This window comes from Orbicella franksi, chromosome 3 (genome assembly GCF_964199315.1).
Source record: "Orbicella franksi chromosome 3, jaOrbFran1.1, whole genome shotgun sequence".
NCBI classification, from domain to species: domain Eukaryota; kingdom Metazoa; phylum Cnidaria; class Anthozoa; order Scleractinia; family Merulinidae; genus Orbicella; species Orbicella franksi.
In genome coordinates, this window is record NC_138147.1 from 32,982,318 (window position 1) to 33,005,149 (window position 22,832).

General features: G+C 41.6%; 1 protein-coding gene across 4 annotated transcripts in view; it reads right to left on the bottom strand.

The window, feature by feature from the left end:
• LOC145482161 (uncharacterized) overlaps nucleotides 1-22,832 on the bottom strand; it is a 112,195-nt gene that overhangs the window by 1,462 nt on the left and 87,901 nt on the right. For 3 of the 4 annotated variants that reach the window (XM_081460768.1, XM_081460770.1, XM_081460767.1), the window contains exons 84-109: nucleotides 21,537-21,771; nucleotides 20,544-20,962; nucleotides 19,750-19,894; nucleotides 17,477-17,689; nucleotides 16,479-17,036; nucleotides 15,420-16,034; nucleotides 14,489-14,814; nucleotides 13,881-14,112; nucleotides 13,423-13,638; nucleotides 12,263-12,475; nucleotides 11,515-11,730; nucleotides 10,864-11,082; nucleotides 10,014-10,229; nucleotides 9,175-9,390; nucleotides 8,412-8,627; nucleotides 8,114-8,338; nucleotides 6,953-7,159; nucleotides 6,259-6,492; nucleotides 5,531-5,743; nucleotides 4,788-5,006; nucleotides 4,008-4,229; nucleotides 3,105-3,323; nucleotides 2,395-2,601; nucleotides 1,822-2,025; nucleotides 1,023-1,244; nucleotides 241-465 (exon numbers count right to left, since the gene is read on the bottom strand). In XM_081460768.1, coding sequence (XP_081316894.1) covers nucleotides 241-465; nucleotides 1,023-1,244; nucleotides 1,822-2,025; nucleotides 2,395-2,601; nucleotides 3,105-3,323; nucleotides 4,008-4,229; nucleotides 4,788-5,006; nucleotides 5,531-5,743; nucleotides 6,259-6,492; nucleotides 6,953-7,159; nucleotides 8,114-8,338; nucleotides 8,412-8,627; nucleotides 9,175-9,390; nucleotides 10,014-10,229; nucleotides 10,864-11,082; nucleotides 11,515-11,730; nucleotides 12,263-12,475; nucleotides 13,423-13,638; nucleotides 13,881-14,112; nucleotides 14,489-14,814; nucleotides 15,420-16,034; nucleotides 16,479-17,036; nucleotides 17,477-17,689; nucleotides 19,750-19,894; nucleotides 20,544-20,962; nucleotides 21,537-21,771 — 6,652 coding nt within the window. The remainder of the gene's footprint in view (nucleotides 1-240; nucleotides 466-1,022; nucleotides 1,245-1,821; nucleotides 2,026-2,394; nucleotides 2,602-3,104; nucleotides 3,324-4,007; nucleotides 4,230-4,787; nucleotides 5,007-5,530; nucleotides 5,744-6,258; nucleotides 6,493-6,952; nucleotides 7,160-8,113; nucleotides 8,339-8,411; nucleotides 8,628-9,174; nucleotides 9,391-10,013; nucleotides 10,230-10,863; nucleotides 11,083-11,514; nucleotides 11,731-12,262; nucleotides 12,476-13,422; nucleotides 13,639-13,880; nucleotides 14,113-14,488; nucleotides 14,815-15,419; nucleotides 16,035-16,478; nucleotides 17,037-17,476; nucleotides 17,690-19,749; nucleotides 19,895-20,543; nucleotides 20,963-21,536; nucleotides 21,772-22,832) is intronic. The other variant, XM_081460769.1, reaches the window with a different exon arrangement.

Sequence of the window (22,832 nt, forward strand, 5' to 3'; positions counted from 1 at the left end):
TCTTAGTAGCAGTTTCAACTCCAGTTTGACAGAAGCACCGTGAAAGTACACTGTTTTGTATAAGAACCAACGTCTTCTATAAGCCCCCTCCTCCTCCCAAAGCGACAATGGCATTTGAAATAAATGCTTCCCGAGGGAGTGTTTAACAGAGAATGTAAGATATGTGTAGGTGCCATGGAAACAAAAGCGAAATCAATGTTGTCTTTTCTTAGCTGATACATTGATCTAATATTCTCGTACCACATATTCCGTCATATGCGGCTGAAACATCTTTTCTCATCAGACAAGCTCTAGCAGTCATCACACATTCGTTGGGATAGTTCCTCCCGTCACTACCACACACGGGTTTCACATCAACAGGACATTCACTTTCCACGGGACAGGTGCACTCTGGGTAACCTCTTGTGAAGCGACACCTCGCGCCATACCGACATGAAATACTGGAGCAAGGCAACACAACTAGGCCTGCAATACAAATAGGTCAAAATGTTTGAAAAAGTTGGGCCAAGATATGTTGTAGTGATTCTTGAACATATTAGTCATGGTTTTAGTGATGTTGGAAACTTTTTGCTTTGGGTTGAAGGACCATCAAAATAATTCTTCAGTAGGGTAAAGAAACATAGACAAATGATCATAAAACTCCATACAACAAGAAAGAGAAAGAATGGGGAAGTGTGTGACTGATTGCACATGAGAAACACGAAAAATTTAGACAACCGTTTTCGAGACTAGCTATCCTCAAGGTAGCTTTATACATGAAAACGATATCCGTGTAATAAAACAGTTTCATACAAATTGATTTCAACCAGGTTTGTGTTTGGCCGACAAAAAAATCACATTACTAATGAACATGGGTGCCAAATCGTCTGATGGAATTTCTAAAACGACATGTTTTATTCCGTTTCCCGCCGTAGCAAAAAGGGCCAGAAAAAAAATGAAATACTTTGAGTAAAAAAGGTCAGTTATTTGTAAACTTTCCTTTAATGATCTTAAAGTTATCTATTTCGAGAATAAATACTAACCGCACTCCCCAATAAACTGAAGCAGAGCCTTCGGGTGTTTCCCACAGTTCTCTGCCCTCAACGCACACTCACTGGAGTACGTCTTACCGTCACTACCACACACGGGCAAGGCTGCCTGTTCGCGCAGGCACTGGAGCGGAGATGGACATACACACCTTGCTTGTTTGTTACTATCAATAACGCAACGCCGGTATACACCACAGCGCTTAAAAGCGCAAGCATCTGTTAAATACAAGAAAGAAAATATAAGTAAGGAGACGGGCTCGTTTTACATGGCAGCTTTTTACAGAGTTTGCACTTTTCCCGTGCATTTTCCAAACCAATATTTTCTTTTCTAGACTCAGAGTTATGAGTAAACAACAGGAATCCAAACCTCGATAAAAGGAAGCTCCAAACTTTAACCATGATGCATCGCCAAAGCACAGAAACCGCAAGGCAATGTAGACAAAAAATTGTAATGTCAGAGTGAAGGGTGGAGAGAGTTCGTGGGATTCTACGATTGCACATTTTGGCTAAGATGAAGTTTGCAAGAAGTTTGAGCGGGCTGACAAGCATTTCACTCAGCAAACAAGCATTACATAGCTGCAGCTTGGTGAAAATTCCAGACGTTTTTGTTTCAGTTTTTCCAGATTTTATCGTCATTTTTCATACTTTTTATGGTCTTGAAAATAGTTTGTAGTAGATTTTTATACTTTTTTGTCCAGAATTCCGCACTCTGCACGAACCCTGTTTCCAGCATGACCAACATTACAGAGAAAGCAAAATAAAACTGAATAATACGCAGATTTGAATTCAATACCGCATTCTCCTTTCTTAACCACATTGAGTTCTCGTTTGATCTTGCATGCTTTGGCTCTCATATAACACTTGCTGGGGTAAGACCTTCCGTTATCAGCACACACACGCTCGTCCGGAGAAGCACATCTCGGGCACTGGCACTTGGCTTTGTTGTCAACAACAACACAATCCTGGTACGACTTGCAAACATGGAATGAGCATGGATCTAAATAAAAAAAAATGAGCAGATGAGTTTACATACGCTCGTTACAAACTTATCAAGTAACAACTGTTCCGCAGCCCAAACTATGATAACCAGTACAATGGGAAATCTACGAGGACCTGCAAACAGAATCAATCTGTAAACGCTAACACGCTTTAGTCGAAATATTTCTATTGGCATTTCTTAGTAACATAACCGCGATAAAGATTTAAGAACATTTTTTTAAATTATAAAATAGTTCAACGAGAAAAACGCGTCATGTAAGCGAAGGTAACTGCCCTCTTTACTTAGCGAGGGTTATTTCACATTGAGCACAGAACCCAAGGGTGACGGCGACACTTTTCTTTGCACAACGCAATCGTCTTCACTCACCGCATTTCCCTTGTTTCATTTCCATCTTACGTCCGCAGGCAGCAGCCTTAAAATAGCACTCATTGTCATACGTGATGCCGTCACTTCCACATACGGGTTCCTCTGTATCTGGGCATTCAGCTCTTGACTGGCAGACGCAGCGGGTGCCACCGTCAGGTTGAACTTCACATTTGGTTTGATTTGCGCATACAACGAATCTACACGGCTCTGAAATAAAACAGGTACAGGATAGTTAACTTGGATGGCGTTTATTTATTTAAGCCGAGTAATGCCTTCATTTATGGCCTGTCAATAATTTGGATTTTAACTCAATTTTGCAGAGCAAGATCCGAAAACCAAAGAAAAAAAAGGTTTGAAAAGTTAAAAGGTTATTCAAGACAAACTTGAAACATGCAGCCTCAGGTTTTCATGTTTGTGAAATTGCAACGCACTTCCATCCTCGGCAGCGCAGGACTGGTTTCCCAACAAGTCTTCCTCCACGTTGGGGTATATACCATCACTAATCAAACATTCTTGGAAAATCGAGACCTTCTTTAGAAATAATCCTTTTTGCTGCCATGACAACCTGTGAATTAGCTGGAGTAATCTGATGTGCTCCATTACAGCAGCTTAAACAACCAAAATCTAAAAACTGCTTCAATGATATCACACATGGAAATCGAAAAAGCCATAAGAAGTTTTTTTGGAGATATACCCGGCTCTCATCTTACCACAAACTCCGTCTTTTCTCTTGTCCGTGTTTTCTCTCTTTTCACAAGCGATAACCTTCATAAGACACTCGTTGATGTAAGTTTTGCCATCAGTGCCACACACTGGTTTAACCACGGGCACACAGTCGTCTTTCTTCGGACACACACATGTGGGTGTTCCATCAGGGGCGTTATGACACACCGCATACTTTGGACACTTTATGATGTTGCATCCGCCTGCTGAAAAAAACAAAGAATGCACTCAAAAGAGTACACCATCTGATCACCAACCTAACTGGAGAGAACATTCATTTCTTCAACGCCAACTTAAAGGAGTTTTGTCACGGCTTGTGCATCTTGAAAACCTTAGCTTAAAATTCTTCAAGTTCGTCGTTTGTAATCTGTGTCAATCTTCTCCATCCTTGATCATCCTTGTTCCTTTATGGTTTATTAGTATCTCTGAAGTGCTTTTCTATCGTAGTAAACTATTATTTTCAGGTTTCCTTCAATTGAAAGGTGATTTTGTACGTAGCCAAAATAACTCAAAATACCGTGACTGAGCTGCTTTGAGGAAAACTAAACACAAGCACGGGATAGTTTATTGTTTGTTCCCACTCCTTCTCTGTGATTCGGTTAGTACAGTGACTTATTGTTAGCTCGATGTTTTATTTCATTAACTGGGATTACGTTAGCTTAGACATAACTATAACAAAACGAAGTCAATGTGAATCTCAGCCTACACAGCGCAATGAACTGACCAATCAGGATCAAGCGCGGGAAAACATACAATCGTAGGAAAGGTCCAATAAATAACGTAACGAGAGCCAGATGACCATTGGTTTTGGTTCGGCACCTGAGAAGCTAAGAAAACGATATGACACAAATAACGCAAGTACTTAACTTTTCAAGGCACAAGTGACTTACCACATTTGCCTTTGTGTGACAGGTTCAATGATTTATTCTCCAAAGCAGCGAGGCAAGACTTGACAAGGAGATAACATTCATTAGGATACGCATTGCCATCTGAACCGCAGACCGGCGCCGGAGAGTAACTGCAGTCACGGACATTCGGGCACTGACAAGTTGCCTTGCCTTTCACCAGTTTACAGACTTGATTCGCGGGGCATTTCATTCCGTTGCAAGTATCTGAAGTGGAACCACCACAGGAAAAAAATAAATTATATTCCAATGGTAGCCCAATAAATCCGGCTACCAAAGAGCCGGTAAAATCTAGCTGAAGTAAACAATAAATCTGGCGTATTATTAGGACAACCGTATACATGGAACTCTCAAATTTAAAGAAAATGAGGGAGGTCTTGTTTGGGCTAAAATGAGAAAGCAGTAAGGGAGGGGTGGGGAAAAGGAATGGTGGCGTTTTGTACCTTGTTTTTCTTACGGAACGTCGTTACCAACTTTCAATCGGTAGTGCTTCCGTTCAGCCGAGATATTTGATTTGAAATCAAATTAAGTGACACATTCGTCACTCTTGCCAACCTATCCACCATCATTTGAATTGAAGAATACATTTTCAACAAACGCGAATTTTTGTCTTAACATTTCCATCCAATATGGGTACGTTAGAAAGCCCTTTTGGGAAACACTTCTCACTCTGCTCACCATCTTCTTTCATACTCACGCCTTATTTCTCACACAGCTAACAGACACAAACTGTCAATTCGCACAAAACAATACTATAGACCTTACCACATCTGTCTTGTTTAGTGACCACAAGTCCGCCGGACCCTTTGCACGCCTGTGCCTTTAGTTTGCATTCATTGTCGTACGTTTTACCGTCGCTTCCGCACACCTTCTCGCCAGACAACGGACATTCATCCTCTCGAGGACAGCGACACTCGTGATGACCGTTGGCTTTGACGAAACATTGAGAGTTTGGAGCTAAGCACTTCACCAAATCACAGATAACTGTAGAGAATAAAAACACTGAATCAGCAAATAGTATTAAGTCGAACCTCTCCTTCTTAACTCTATGTTACCGCAAGCTCACTTGGTCCAAGGGAAGCGAGAATATAAACAAGCTTTACTTGTTAAATTCGCACGCCTCGATGTGGTCGGTCGGTCTATCCGCTGGCTGGTCGATTGGTCAGTCGGTCTATCCGCTGGCTGGTCGACTGGTCGGTCAGCCGGTTGTTTGGTGGATGGATCAGTCAGTTGGTCGGTCAGGCAGTCATTCAGTGGGCCGAACAGTGGGCCGGTCGGCCTAGTGGGTCAGGGGGTCAGTCCGTCGGTCACTCAGTCAGTCAGTCAGCCGATTGGTCGTCGGTTGGTCGTCGGTTGGTCAGTCGCTCCATCCATCATTCAGACAGGCAAACAGACAGAAAGACAGACAGTCATTCATTCATACAGTTAGTCAGTCAGTCAGTCAGACAGACAGACAGACAGTCATACAGTCCGTCAGTCTGTCATTAAACCACTTACTGTCTACTCACCACAATAACCCCCCCTTTTGCGTGAGACTTTCTTTCCTGCTTTACAAGACTTGGCCTTCATGACACACTCGTTCAAGTAGCTCTGACCATCAGAACCGCAGATCAAGTCTACTTTCCAAGGACAGTCAGCCTCGGACGGACACACACACTTTGCTTTGTTGTCCTTCACTTCACATGTTGCCTGGCTGTCGCAGTTGGCTGTATCACAAGGAGCTGTGGCGACAATTAAGAATAATTATCAACAATGGAAACCAGAATAATTGTACAAAAGACACTGTGGATTTTGGAATCGCGAGTGCACACCAGGTCTCGCTTTGATAAAGAGACTTAGGTCAACTCAGAAACGGGCTATTTTAGGTTAGAACTGATTAGTATATTAGCATGAACAAGAATGTATTCATGTCCAGAGCCAGTCTGGAACGAGTAACGTTAGGTTTGTTGTAACTTAGAATTAAGTTTGGAACGATTTAATAACGACTTTCATAGTTTGGTGTTTTCGTCCTACCGATGATTGCTAATAATTTCTTAAAGGATCGTTTCAACTTGTCTTTTTTTTTTTCATCTCTCATAGATTGAATTTCCTTTAAAAGGACGGAATCCCCCAGCCCTATCACTTAACCTTCTAGTCCCGGTCTTCCGGGCCCGATAACCTTTGCACGCTAATTATCCGAATTTTGGAACTGACAGAGTTGTAAAAACTGAATGCATCGACCTTAACCAATGCTCACCGCATTTTTCAGTAACGACTGGGCTGATTCTCTTGCCCTTCCTGCAGGAGTCGACCTTCATAAAGCACATGTTGTTGTACACTTTATGAGTAGTTCCATCGCTGCCGCACACGAGGACCTTCACAGCGGAACAGTCGCGCACATCTGGACAGCGGCATTCCACTGAACCCGATTTACTGGCACACAAGGCGTGGTTGATACAACTCTTCAGCGAACATGGAGTGACCACTAACCCTGAAAATCACAAGCACGCGATTGGCATAAAGCAGACGCATGCGCAACGTACAAGTTCTACCACAAGGAGGAGAAAGCGAGTCATTTAACAGATAACTAAGCGACGTAATAATTAGAAAAGGATAGGATTCCAATTTCAGGGTGAGTTTTTGAAGTTGGAATTAATCTAGAAGGTATAGCGCTTTTTATCTTCTACGTGTTTATCAAAACCTGAAAGATATCGGGACCACCTCAGGAAATTTCAAGACGGAAAAGAAAAAAAAAGAAACTTTTATACTCCTATATTTAATAGCAAAAACGATTTGGCTTCAACGCACTCTGGAAAAGAAGCCATGAATTTAATTGAGCTATAGAAGTTGATAACTTCACCTGAGAAACTCGACCTTCTGTCTACTGAACATGCTCTATGACCATCAAAAAACTATAACCTTGAATCTGTACATGTTAAATGGTTACTTACCACAGCTGCCAGGTTTAATAAAGAGCCGTTTGTTCTTCTCACATGATTCCTTCCTTGCTTTGCATCTATTTTCGTACGTTTTGCCATCACTGCCGCACACGGGCTCGCCCAAACTGGGACAGAAATCAGGACAACTACAGACAGCTTTACCTTGAGAATCTACCTTACAGTCTTGGTCTGAAGGGCAGACTGATTTGGAGCACGGAGCTGATAGGACAAGACAGATTAATGCGAGTTAAATGAAGTACATTCATAGATAAAAATTAGAGAGTTTAAGAAAACCGCAACGGGAACCGTCACTAGACAATAGCAATGGAATGGCTGTATACGTGATTTTAATTCTTGGTACATTTCTTTATGATTTTATTGTATTGCAAGGTGGTTACAACATTTCAGTGAACAAAAGTTGTAAAAAGTTGTAAAACTATGTGTAAACACTCAAACGAAAGCTTTCGATGTGTGAAGTCACGTGCAAGCCTGTTTAACAAGATGTCAGTTAATTTTGACATGCGTAAAAAGGTCATTTTCAGACATCGCTAGCTCCGAAGAAGGCATAACACCCGGAAAATCAGCTCTCCAAGTCCCCTTTGATTGCTTCATTTAGCAACCGACGCATTACAAAAGTTTCGCTAAAACTAATCTTCTGTCTTGAATTTCAATCTCGGCAGCAACAGACTGCGTTCCTGCGTTTCTATTACATTATCATTAACTGAAAAATGTGGCCCCTAACATTAAATCTGCGAAGAAAAACTGGAATGAAATCATCAGAGCTGTAGAAAAGTAAAAAGTGAACAATCTAAGAAATCTGAAATCTATTAATTTTAAATAGAAATCTACTAGTGTTCTATCACGAATGCCGTTCTCTGATTGGCTACGCTACTCAATATCTGCTCAATTTCCGCTGTAGGTAGTGAGTAATCCATCAGTGTGTGCTTCCTAATAAACTGGCGACCATTTCTTTGCAGAGGATTTAGATTAAGTCTTGAAAATTCATTTGATTTAAACCGGCTAAAACAATTACATTACTCGCTCTCGATTTCTATGCGCGATAGTTGATTCAGGCTGCGCCCTCGTCAACTATCACGCGATAGAAATTTCAAGTTCATAGTCTAATAGTTGAGTATATTCTTGTAAAACAAAACTTCGCCATGTTATACTCACTACACTGTCCTTTTCGCTTGACTTCAATTTTGTATTTCAGGGCACAAGACTCGGCTTCCAAGAAGCACTTGTCTCGATAGGTCTTAGCATTGTCTCCACAAACCGCTCTGGTGGCATTTGAACACTGGTCAGCGGTTGGGCACGTGCACTGTGCAGTACCAGATCCATCATCCGCTATGGTACATGTACCGTAATAGTCTTCGCAATCCGACAAAGAGCAGGGACCTGGAGAAAACAACATAGAACAAATAAAGAGAGCAAGTCAGTGAAAGCATATTCTGAGATGTAATTTTCATACCGCATACTCCATTGTGTTTCGTTGTAACATCGGTTCCCTCCGCGCAGCTTTCCGCCTTCAGCTTGCATTCGCTCTCGTAAGTCTTGCCATTCGTACCACATACGGGATCATTGATATCCGGGCATTCCTCCGCCCGAGGACACTCACAGGCCGTGGAGCCGTCAGGTATCAGTTTGCACACGGAATGGTGTTTACAGTTGGCAGCTTGGCAAGGATCTGAAGATCAGTAGAAGAATAAACTGTTAAAGTTGGCGTGTAAGAAAAATGGCAATATTTTACGCGGCTAATAGGCAATAAACGTTTGTCGAGGCGGATAACGAATACTAGTACGGAGCCTTTCCCTTTTCAAATGAAAGTGTACTCGATGTTGATTTTCGTGCAAATTTCGACACATTTTTACGAGGTTTGGCACCGAACGTAACAGAAACACCACAGACAAATGGCTTATTTATTTGCTTCCTTTCCAAAATTTCGTCGCCTGTCAAAAGCTATGCAAACTAAGCGGTAATTACGGACCTGACCTCTTGCAAGAACTTGAAATCTGTGGATTTAACTTGAAAATGAAGGCAGAAATCTGGAGATCTCCAGAAACGAGCATCTGAAGATTTGCAATGGAAAAATACTCTAAAAACACGTTAATCTGCCATTAAGATTTCACTATCTTTCAAGGGAGTATAAAATGATAGGACTTAACGCTTCATCCCTTCAGGCCAGGTAAAGAACATTTCAAAGAACATTTAGTTCACCGACAGTGTAACCCTACCACACACTCCCTTCTTGATCACTACAAGCGACACTTCTGTGCTGCAGGCTTCAACTCTCATTCTGCACGAGGTTATGTAATTTCGCCCATCGCTGCCACACACTGGATCATAATCTCTTGGACAGTCATCTTCTGTCGGACACTTGCAAGTGGGTGTATTCAGTTTACTTGCCACACACCGCTTGCCTTGAGAACAGCGGGTGTCTTTACAAACCACTGTTAAATACAAACCAAGCGGAGATATACATGTAAATCGACGAAACGCTAAACCAGAATTGAGTTATAAAGCAGCTTTCCAAGCAAAATTGTGGTAGGAAAATGAAAGTTAGTGTTGAATGTTAAGTTAAGTTCGTGAATGTGACGGCAATAAAAACGTAAAGTTCAATGTGACCTGTCATAAACGCGGGAAACATAGAGCGGTTTTCAGTTGAGTGTCGTAAAACCAAAACCAAAGAAATTAATCTAACCAATCACAAAGGACACAGACAATACAGCGAACCAATCAAAACTGACTGTAATTACAGGTAGCTCACGCGAAGCGCGGGAAAACGTGTGCGAGCGAGTCACGGTTGGTCTTATTTTACTTCTGATTGGACGGAAAATAGGCGCGAGTTTTTTAGGCCAATCGAGTAGCGACGTAATGCAAAATCACTTACTTTGCGACACTCAAGAGAAAACCGCTCTAATTCTGTTAGTTACTTCACTACAGTCCAACGTTAGATTACATCAGTATGTACAGCAAGTTTGACATACTGATCGAGGCGGTAAAAATATCGGATTTGGCGTTAATTTTATACATAAAGAAATGCATTGCGGTGAAAATGAAAATATAACTGTACCACAAGGACCAGCATGCTTCACTCCAACTGTTGTGTTGCTCTCACACGACTCTGCCTTTAGAATGCACTCATTCAGGTAGGTGTTTCCATCGGTGCCGCACACACGGTCCTTCTCCTTGGCACAGTCCTTCTTCTCGATGCACTTACAGGAAAATGTACCGTCCTTTTGACCCATGCATACTTCATTTGAACGGCAACTATTAAGTCTACAGGATCCTATGGATAAAGTAGATAAAACACGGCATAACTATATTTTAACACAACTTGCTTTGTATGGGTAATTCAAAGGTGACGAGTGAAAGAAAGGAAATAATTTAACGCGCGTTTTGTCAAAATTCTAATAATGGCTCAGAAATTATTAGAATTTTGACAAAACGTAAGTGAAATTATTCTTAATTTCACGAGTGTACCATTTGATCACCTTTAAATATAAGGGATGCCAAATTACGCTCACAATTTTTGACTCGTTTGTTGTAACGAGAAGTTTCGCGCAATTTTGTAATTTCACTTGTGAAATTATAAATTAAGGCTAAAATTTCGAGCCAAAATATAGGAGTACTTTGTCACCCATGATATTATGGTTGTAACATCATAAACAGAGTTGGAATGCTCTTTAATTTTGCAACAAGATGGTTTGAATTTCTTCCACAATACCCGAGACATGAAGACCAGTTCATGGAAAAGGCTTTTTGCCTGCTTAAGTTTTAACTAAATTCGAGTACAACCAAAAACAAAATGTGCTTAAAGGTATTGTTAAGACTTACTATTTGGAATTAAGAAGAATTGAGGTTTTAACAAATCACGATGCACCAGTCATTGTTGCCATACTATAACTCAGTTAATCACTCACCGCAAGGTCCTGTATGACGCACGTCTACCTCTTTGTTATTTGCACAAGCCGCCACATCTAAGAGACACTTGTTGATGTATGTCTGTCCGTCTGAGCCACACACTCCATCACCATCTTCAGGACACTCATCTTCTGTCCGGCACTTACACGTGACCGAGCCGTCAGCATTTCCAGTGCAGGCCGCGTTGTTTTTGCAGTCCTTAGCGAGGTCACATGGGCCTGAAAGGATCACCCATGCATACAATTTTAGAAATAGTGTAACGAAGCATGGCCAAGGGGTTAGGGCGTTGGTCTTGCAATTCAGAGGTCCCTGGTTCAAGGTCATAATCCAGGGCCTAGCTGGAATTTACTTCTTCTAGCAGTGGTGAATTGGTTAGTAGCCTAACTGTTCATTCAGGTAGAAATATTTGTTTCATGTACAACCTCGCCCTTCCCAAGCAGCACACGTTAGCAAATACAAGCTATTATAAATCAAACAAAACACAATTACGTTTTATTTTATATTTTTTCTTGAAAAAATAAAACAAAATACCCATTCATTGTTTGATGTCGACAAATTGTAATGTAGAGACTTTGCTTTTTGAAGATGACACTCGACAGTGGCTAAAATTGCCTATAAACTTGTGGCCCACATAAATTATATTCACTCACCACAATAGCCATCTATCAAGACGTAAACTGACATTTCTTTCAGACAAGCCTTTGCTTTCATCACACACTCGTTGAGATATGTTTTGCCATCACTGCCGCATACAGTGTTAACAGTCATAGGGCAGTCCCTTTCATCCGGGCACTCGCACTGAACGTTCCCTTGAGAGTCCACCGTGCATTTCTTGGGTTCTTTACATTGCACACCAGCACAAGGCTCTGAAATAAAATTCACAACATAAAATGTCTGAATGGAGCACCCATGTTGGCAGGGCATTGATCACAACAAACGCAAAAGACAATTGCCAACATTTTTGAAGAGCAATATTAGGGAGCTTAAGCAAACCACGACGACGACGGCAACGAGAACGTCACCAAACAAAAAGTTTAATGAGCAAAACAACAGCTGTGCACGTGCGTGATAAATCTTTTTACATTTCTTTGCCGTCCTCTGCAAAACAACAACGTGAAATGACCAAGTTTTGCGTAATCTGAAGAACGCGAACGACGACGGCTAATGTTTCGTATTTCCATTTTAGAAATGAACGCTGTCATTGCATATTTGTCTGAGCACTTTCCGAGAGCCATTGGCGTGGTGAACAGATCTAGAAGTTGCGAATTTCGCCGGTAAAATATAAATTGATTTTTGACTAGGCGTTGTGCTCGGCGTCGCCGTCGTCGTTGCTTAAGCTCAAATACTTTTTTTGGTTCTTTAGGTGAGAAACACTTAAAACAACGAAAATATACTAACCACACTTTCCAGGTCTCTGTGCATCGACGGTTTCATTCATTAAGCAATTATCCACGTCCAGATAACACTGATTGATGTAAGTCTCGTTGTTCTGTCCACACACGGGAGCCGCAGTCTGGGGACACTCCCTGACGTCCTTACATGAACACTGTGCATTTCCATCCTTCACTTCGCATCGTTCATGTTCCCTACATATAACACCAGCACAAAGACCTAGAAAGGAAAGTTGCCAAATGCTTTAATTAAAGGTTATCGTATACCTTTAGAGGTGTCTCGCGTCCAAGCGCTGTAGCGCGTCCGTTTAAACTGTAGATACCTGACCCCCTATATCAAGTTAAAGCTTATAGAGCTGGCTATCAATCTATACGAAGAATTTTGAAATACAATGAGCTGTAGAATTTTTCACGACCTGTGAATGCGAGTATCCGAATCACCGTCAAAGGTGAACAACAAAATTCATCTCACTGATTGTCATAGGTTTCCTTCACAGTTCGTTTTGAGAATTTGGTGTTATATCAAAACTATATCCACTCGTTGTATAACTATCTTTATTCTTATCACCCACCTACTTGATAACGTATTAATATACACCATCAAAACAAACCATTGTAAACTTAACATTCGGTTTGCAGCTGTAAAAGTTTGGAATAATTTGGAGAAAATATGAAACACCTCCCCCTTTAAAGTTTCAAATACAAAGGTAAGTTTAGTATCTAACGCCTGGCCAAACGGAGTCGCAAGTGGACCCAAGCGTTCAATTCAGTGATTCAATGATATTGCCAACATTTATGAGTTTTCATCTGGCACTTACTAGTGACTTATTTATTACCAATTTACTTTATTTCTAGGTATTTAGTGACTTATTGATTTATTCTGCTTACTTATTTGTTGTTGTTATGTTTTTTTCCTTTTATCCCCATATTTTGTCTCCTTTCTTCTCCCCCCTTAAAAGCTTTACTGCCAACCAACTTCTTTATATACGTACTATTTAATTTCACCCAGCTCGAGTAGCTTTTAAGTTATTCTGGGTGAATTTACCTAATTTTCTGTTACAATTATCTTTTTTTGTAACTAAGAGTTTTTTCTATTTTGGTAATAAAGTGTGTGTTGTCCTGTCTTGTTATATGTAAGGAGAAACTTGATTTCAGATCAAAGCTTACCACATGGCCCCAAGTTGTCAACAGTGATATCCTCTCCTTTTTTGCAAGCCTCAACTCGTAATGCACAGTCATTATAATAGGTAACCTTATCACTGCCACACACTTGATCTCTAGTGGGTGGACAGTCACTCATCTTTGGACACACGCACTCCGTGGAGGTGAAATCAGTTGCTTTGCAGCGCGCATAGTGTTTACAAACCTTCTTCGCGCAAGGGTCTGTGAAATGAAACAAATATTGTCTTAGCCACGAGAGGAAGGCAAAAAAAGGCAGGGAGCGGAGGTCAAAAGCAACGAAGAAACAATGAAAGGCAGGAAAGAAGATAGACACAACGAAAGAACAAACATGTCTAGGCCTAAAAATCTAATCGTACAAAGCCAGATGAGATTTTGACCACAAAAGACAAGCTCTACGACAAATTCTCCAGTCCTACGTTTTGCATATGGTGGTTTAAGTTTACCTTCACAAGTGTCTTTGGTCAGCCTTGCACTCAGATAACCAAGCTCATCCAGGCTGCTCACAGTGTGCATAAAATTGCTTCCACTGGCAAGACTGAGATGCCGAGAAGAGGGCGTCTTAACAGTAACAGCGACAACGAATATTTGAACACCTGTGTTCTTCAGGGCGGCGGCGGCAGACTTCAGATCCTCTGTGATTTTGCCGACAACTATTGCAATCAGAGATTTTGGAACCTGCGAGAAAATAGCGAGTGATTTTGACATTCTCCCTATCTTATGTGGAAAAATATTAATACACACATATAAACCATAATTATCTACACTTTGGAGTGCCTTAAAGGAGCTCAGTCGCGTTATTTTGAGTTATTTTGGCCACGTACTAAATTACCTTTAAATTGAAGGTAACCTGAAAATAGTTGTTTGCTAAGATAGAAAAACACCAAAGAGTTAATGATAATAACCCATAAAGGAACAAGGACAGTTGGATGGACGAATTCCAAACGACGAAATTGAAAAATTCAGGCTTAACTTTCCAGGACGTGCAAACCGTGATAGAGCTCCCTTAAATGAAGTTTAAATTAGAAATAACATAAACAGCACAAGTGCTTACCCCGGTTCTTCCTCCATTCCTGAATACCTCTGATGCCCTTCGTAGCATGTCACTTAGCCTACTGGTCGGATCTGAAGGGAAGTCTCTCTTAGCAGGCAGCCCAGCCACTCTAGCCTTCAGTACTCCGGGCCGAGTGTGTTCTCTGAGCGCAATATCTTTCCGCGCGGTCTCTCCAACCGTGATAACACCAACGTGAGTTTTGATGTCGGAAATCGTGAAAGCGTTGATCATCGTCAGAACAAAATTCTTCTGCTGGTTGTATTCCGAGGTTGATAACTCGGCAGAAGAGTCTAAAGCGAAGACCACATCCATGGGAAATGGACAAGCTGAAATTTACAAAGTGTGCTTGTAAGTGATGTGGAGAGTTAAATTGAACAAAGGACAAAAAAAGCCGAAATGCGATGAACCTCAAATTGAATGCCTATTTGACGCACTCAGTACGTCACGGTTTTCGCACCTCAGGTGCCTTTATGACGTACTGAGTAAGTCAAAATTTTAAGAGATTTAATCAAACTCCAAGCGCGCTGGAAACAACTTTTATCGGCGTCTGAGATTCGTAGGAGATTTTTCGAAAGACTTCTAATTTCGCATTGTTATGAAGTCGTATGGATATCAAATTACGTCAACCTCGGCGAAATTACCCGCATTGAAGAGACACTTTTATCACCTTTTAGAAAATGTGTACATGTCTATAGTTTAAGTGAAGAGGCTTCAAGTTTTTACTATACACCGATTTTCAGTGAAAATGGTACGGCACGCAGTACACAAAGGTCTGGCACTCAAGGGGTTAAATCATCTTGACTTACCAGCGTGGATAGGAGTAGGAACCACGCAAAAGAGTCTAGACGGGGGTTTTATTGGCCGAAGGGCGTCTAGCGGAGCTTCCTCTCTTTATTATTGTAATTTTCTACTGATCGTAGGTGCTACCCACCTGCAGGAATAGAACACAAGGGCTCCACTAAAATGGCTCCTCTGGTCGGTTTACATCTACCACACCACCCACCACACTTGGCAGACACCACGGCACCATCATGTGACTTCATGTAATCCTGTAGCTGTAAACCACTCGGGAAACCTTGCAGTGTCCACGTCACATCATCCCGAACCCGAAGTCTCGTCCCGCTCAAATCCACCTTGAAGCCACCCTTGCGGCATTTGCCCGTGTTCACCGAATAACAATCCCCAGCAGTGCCATATGCAATGTTCTTTCCTTCCTCCGTCTGGGCAAAGGTGAAGTCATTGCTGATAATCCTCATGGTTGCGATGTCAAGGCGCACTTTAGTGAAATTTGTTGTTCCTCGTTCAGCGTACAACTGTGTTCGCGCAGGCCCACTGCAGCTGAACCTGTCCTGTAGCCGTTGGTGGTAGATAATAGCGTAGTTGTTCTCAGCTCCAGACTCCAAAGTTATAAACTCCCGCGGCGAGTTGGAGGCCATCATGTGACAGTAAATTCTGATTGGGTCTTTACATCTGTCACTTGCCTGAACAAGGTAGTGGCCATCAGATGAGTACCCGGATGTCTTCACTTCTACGCAACTGTGAAACACTGTTGAAATTATGACAAGTAAAAGATTTCAATTTGGTTGTCAGTGGAATGATTTCATATTCCACTACATGAGAGAAATTCATATGACTGCTGTGAAACAGTGAAAGTAACACAAAAGCATCTACAGCCAATCAGAACCGTAGAAAGTGAAATAGACCCCACAGATTTCAAAGAATAAACAACTGATCAAACTTCTGGCCAGCGCGGGGAAACACAGAACCGTTGTCAAGGCGCGAGGACGTAAAAGCGACGACGACGCTTTGATCGGCTAGAGCATTATGACTGAAATTACGAGCTCACAAAGCGGTAAAACAAAGCACAGTGAGAAATAGTATTATCTAATTCTCACCACCTGTACACTAGATACTATGTAATGAAAACTATTCCGTCGTTGAGTGGGAAAGTGCAAGCTAGTCGCTTTTGAAAATTAAATGATTAACCAACCTTTGGCAGCGATAAATGGTACTTTTTTCGCCTCTTCTTTGTCCCCACCAGGCTTGGGTATCACCACGAGGTTATCTCCTGATGCAATAACTTTAAACTTGTCCCCATCGGGTTTGTCCGTGATGGCAATGACAATGATCTTGACTGGCTTCTCCCGTAACTTGGCAACCTCGTCCATGATGGCTTTAGAGTTTTCATCAAAGTCACCCTCGGTCATAACAACGAGAATATCCTCCGCAAACGGTCGCTCGCCACGCTGGAGAGTAAAGACTGAATCGCGAACCTTTTTCAGAGCGTCACTCAGTGTACCTGGCCTAGAGCCTGGACCAGGAATGTTCTCAGCCACAATTTTGAAATTCTCCTTGGTGTAGCTGTCACTGAAGAAAACCCTGGCATTGGCAGGGAGACCGTTGTAGTCCACGAGGGCGAGATGCGTCATGCTCGCAGAAACTTCATACTCATCGACAATGTTCTTTAAGATTGTTACCATTCTCGCAAAGTTGGACGGAGCTTTTGGTCCAGAGGTGCCGATTACAAAGGCTAAATCGATGGCTTTCTCTGTAAACCAGAATGACGAGAAAGGGGTTCAACATAAAACAACAATGATACCGGCAAAAAGCGGTCGAGAGAATTTAGAAATCTACAGTTTTTACTTTGGGTTTGTCACGCATTGTTTGGTTGCGTGACAAGCACAGAAAGAGACACTACAGAAAACTGGTATAGTAACGCAATTTTCGTTTGCCCGACTAGTGAAAACTGGAATAGTAAGGCAATTTTCGTATGCGCGACTTATGAAAACTGGTATATTAGCACGAATAGTTGGAACAGTAAACCGACGTCTGGCTTAAAGTTATGTATCGCAATGTTCAGTTGCGTGACCAGGGACAGAAACAGATACTACAGCACATCCGCAATAACAAGTCGTACATAAGCAATATACAATCACCTCACTAAGGCTTATGAAACACAAAGTCAAATAACAATCTACAAATACGTACGGCAAATTCCTTTTGATCTCACGGTGGTCATTTGTTTCTCCACGCAGGCCTTTGCTTTAAGCGCACATTCATTTGGATAAGTCACCATGTCACTTCCACAAACTGCTTTAACAGGTTCTGTTGAACAATCGTCTTCGCACTCGCATAGAGCGGTGTCATTTGGTAAGGAGCGACATTTGGCGTTGTAGCCACATTTAACTTCCTTGCAAGGATCTAAAGAATATAACACTGTAAGTTTGCCACTTGTAAGTTTGCAAGAGATTCTGTTGCTTAGAAACGTGCCTTTTATTGAAGTGGAACCCCCCAAAATAATAATGGTTGGAATTGATCGAAAAAGAGAAAAGAAATAGTTATGTTCAAATTTAGGTCAATGTACACGGCACCTTGAAGTTTGCAATTAAGATTTAGCGATGGCAATACTTGCCAGAAAGTAGAAGTGATGCATTTATCTATCTTGTTACTGGACCCCAATGGAGCGGGATGAGAGAGACGAAGAGGGGCTTTATGGAGTTCTGAAACGGGAGCCCTCTTCCAGTTTTTGCACTAAAATCAGGAGCTCATAAAAGACTTTTCTCTTCTTCCTCTTGCGGCCCAAATAAGAGCGTCTATTCATGTTCTTTGAGCCTTTTTGTTATGGCGAGATTTTCTTTTCAGGTCCATTGAGACCCTGGAAACACCTCCTGTTGTGACGGTGCAAATTGTGTCTGTTAAAGAAAATGATTATAGGCAAAGAAAAAGATAGAAAGAGGACAAACTTACTGCAGTGGTCACTGTACTTTACAGTGATTTGTTTTTGCAGAAGACATGACTGAATTCGAAGAAAGCACTCGTTTAAGTAAGATTTCACATCACTGCCACACACTGGCCTGTAATTCTCTGGACAGGAAACAAGACATGCGCAGTACGGGGTTCCATCCTCTTTAAGTCGGCAAGTTCCGTGGAAGGGGCATTTGATTCCAGAACAAGGAGTTGGGTCTTCAGAAAAGATTGAAAATAGATGGCACAGAGAAGAAAAAGTAAAAATTTCACAATATATAGAGAGAAGAGATTTCTGTAATGGGAGATTCAACCACAAAACAGTGCAATAGAAGAGACCTACCCATGCATTGAAATCACAGAAGAGAAGAAGGTAGGGAGGTTTCTAGTTTACAAAGAGAAAGCGCGGGTAAAACGAAAGCAGCTGAATCCAAATTTAGCTAGTTTTTAGTTAAACAATGAAGTCTTTAAGTTTCTGCCGGAGAGATCTATAACTGTCTATAGCATCTAAAACAACTTTCTTTTTGGTGACAAATCTATTGAGACTTTTAAAACAAGACTTAGAACATGTCACACACCATAATCGTTTTGAGAACGAAATAACAACAGCAGGATCCGCTGATTATCACACGGTCGTTTGAGCAGCTCACTTGGCTTACGCATTTTCAGTTTCGCAGGTTATAATTCACTCACTTCAGTATGGCCTTGTGTTTTTTGTCAAGAGAAGAACTGAAAGAAGTTGGGTTTACATCCGACCTCGATGTTTACACTAATGTCGAGGGAGGGAACACGGGGACAGGCGCCCTTGATTTGTGCTTCAAAGTAAACATCCAATATCGATCACATGAGAAAATGTGAAGTCGAGAAACAACATGCAACTTACTACAAGCTTTTTCAGACATAACAGAAGTATTTTGGCCCATGAAACAAGCCTCTCTTCTCAGAAAACACGCATTCCAGTAAGTCCTTGAATTCGATCCACACACAGGGCGAAAAAATGAAGAACAAAGGTCAGGACAGACGCACAGAGCAGTGCCATCTCTTTGAATGACACACTGAGCGTAGTGCGCACACTCAGTGGATCGACAAGCACCTACAGGAGAAAGCAAGGAACAGGACAGGCAGAGAAAGAATATCGGACATGTTAAGAGTAGAATGTACGTGATCTAAAGGATGTGAAGTAACTAAGTAATAAGTATTATGGAGACAGCAGCTTAAAACAAAGGAGATCAGCAATGACCTTGCTCTCAATAGGAAGGAAAAAGTAAACTGAGAGAAAAGCAATAGCTACACCAAGAAAAACAATGAATAATGCGACTGGAAGATTGCAAAACTTGAATTGTCAAACTAAGACAAAAGAAAATGTGTCTTAGACGGAGAACAACGTAAATGAAAGCCAAAAAAAATGGTGTTCTCATTCTCATCTCATGTTCTCATTTTGTAAATTTTAGGACATTTATGAATTATTTAAGAGTTGCCCTGAACTCAAGACTTATCTAGCTGAACGTTTTCCTTACTTTTCAAAACGGCCTTCATTACAGCTATAACCAGTATGTCTGGTTTGCCAATTTCTGGTTCTGGGTCCGTGATGACGTTTCCTTCATTAGGAGGAATTTGTATTCCGTCTGGACCCACCTGCTGTCCAATAGCAACTGGAATCACCTTGAATTAACAACACAGTCGTTAGAAAAAGTCTCTCCCAAACTAATGGAACAAGGGGAAATACTAGCGTGTACACAACAAAAATTGTGCTTAAGCTTGGGCATTTAAATATTAAACATTAGCTAGGAAAACGGAATGATTTTATATTTGAGGGGTAGCGGAAACGTGCGAGACAAAATCCAAAACCAACAGCAAAACAAAAATTAAAGTTGCTTTCCAGAACGGACAATGTTATCAGATGTTGAATTTGTGAACAGTCGCCAGGCTGAACCTTAAGTTCTCCGTTCTTCCCTTTTTCTTTTGCCTCCGAGATGTGAAGATGGACTTAAAGTGATTTTTCAAACACGAAAAACCGCGTTTGACCACATTACCAAATACCAAGAAGAGAGTTGAAAATACGTTGCACAGCGGAGTATTTTTGACGAACTTCGAGGTGTTTCAAAATGTGGTCAAATACCGTCTTGAGTGCTTGATATATCTTCTCAATCAAAACTAAAACTGAGAAGAAAACGGAGAAATAAAATCGTAAAAGTCTCTGCTAATTAAGACCAGATATCCAAACAATGTCACGGCCATGATTTCCCTTGTTCAAAACTAGATGAATTATTATTGTGCCTGCACAGGAGCAACATTTAACGTTGCTACTAACCTTTATTCCGGAATTCTCCAAGCTCTTTGCATAACGTAACACAACATTCTTGTCTCCTACAGTGTTTCTATCCACAATCACCACAACAAACTTTCGCACAGCAGGTCTCTCGCCCTTATAACCTGGCTGGAAAATCTCAGTAGCCTTTTCAAGTGCTTTTTCCAGGTTCGGCCGGCCGCCAATTCTCGGAATATTATCCAGAAGACCCTTGAGCTGGTCTGGGCTTTTCACGTTAGCACCAAACTTTAGTCGCACGTCGGGTTCGTTACCAAACACCATGAATGCATAATGGACATGGTACATGCCATATTCATCGATGATCAGCTTAATGGCGTCCAGCATGTAGTCGTAGAGCTCGTTGGCTTTAGCACTGGTGGCAGAGATAGCGAAAGCAATGTCGATTGGGTATGAGACCAATACTGAAACAAATGAACAAGAATTATCAGCAAGCTAGTCAATAACTGTATTCACTTTTGCCATTCAAGGTTTTCATTAGTTGCTCTAATTTGCGGTAAAATTGCGGTACTGAACACCATTACGCACTCGTAAATCGTTATGCATGGACAAAAAAATTGAAAGACGACCCAAATATTAACATTAAATTCACCCTCTCTGGATTACTATTTGGACTACTATTTCTTTACTGTAGACTGAAACAGGTGTGCCATCTCTTTCGCAAAATAGTGCACTATGCCAAACGCTAATCTTCAGTACGGCCGTTTCGCATATGAACGAGGAGGTTTGGGGGAGAGTCAAAAAGGAGGACAAAGGAATGGGGTGAGACTGACCGACTTTCGAAACCGCTCGCCAATTAATCTCTGAGTTCAAGGAAAACTAAACATTGTTACTAAAGATACTTCTTTGACAACTTCGAGCTCCAGTCGTTCTATTCTTGCAGACTGGATTCGAAACGAGAAACACCTCTTACTGCCTCGTCTCTTATAAAATATGAACAATATTGGAAAATGTAGGAGACATTCTTCTGAAATATACCTTTCAAGGGGCAAATCTGATCAGAAAGCAAGGGTGCCACAGACATGAGCTCACTGAAGGAGGTCGAATGGAATGCGTAGTCGTTCTTAGAGGCGACTTTCTTGATACTGGGGTCATCCATGCCGCTCCCCACCCCCACGACAAACAATGCAGCGTCACGGGCCTTTAATGCTCCGGATGCATCATGGAGCAAAGGGATGTCATTTTCTGATTGATCCATAATCACAACCACAGCCTACAAACAGAAAAATAGTTTGGTCATATTGTAAGATAAGTGTGGAGCCCTACTGTTATCTTATAACTGAACGCGCCTTGATCACAGAAAACCCAACAATAATGGTTTGATTTTGTACCACAATACAGGACAATGAATGAGCCACAGAACCCAACGAAAGAAATGAAATGAATTAAAATATGGACGAACTTCTTAAAAAAAAAACAATTCCTTACAAACTATATTTGCAACAAAGTTCATGATCTAGTTCAATTTGTGTCGCAAGTCAAGGGTCATTTGTAGTGGGGTATTTCCGCACACCAGTCACTACGAGAGTGTATTTTCCTTGCCACCATAGAACGACAATATATAAGGGAGCTTAAGTAAACCACGACGGCAACGGTAACCAAAATGTGAGCAAACAAAACGATGAATGAGCAGAACAATAGCTATGCACATGCGTACATTTCGAAGCCGTCCCTGCAAACAACAACGTGAAACGACCAAATTCTTTGCGCACGTTTTTTGACCGATTGGCGCACTAAGCACATCCAGATAGCTCGAAGGTGAAATATAAATCTTTTTTTTTTCACTAGGCGTCGTCCCTCGCGTCACGGTCGTCATTGTTTAAGGTCCCTGATGGCCAGCATCGCACAGTTGTCCACGGAGTGAATAACGCTGTCTACCGGGTGAATGCTATCCATTGGAGAAATGCCACTTCGATAAACTACGCTATACATTAGATAGTGATACGATTAGTGTTATCCACGCTTTGAACAATTAGGGACAGGACCTGAGCTCTCGGCTTCAGTCGGACGCACTGACCACTAGGACGCACATGCAAGTACCTACAACAGTTCCTATCCTATCCTATCCTATATCTCTTTATGCCATGAGGCACATAAGGCTTTGACATTCTCTTTCCAACCACTACGGTTTGCTGCGAGGTTTCTGACATTCGCCCATGACTGCCACCCAGCTGTTTTCCTTTCATCTTCAACCATTCTCCTCCATGTTGTTTTGGGTCGACCAGGCCTTCTTTTCCCTTCTGGCCTCCATTCCAGAGCTGTGACGCAATGTTC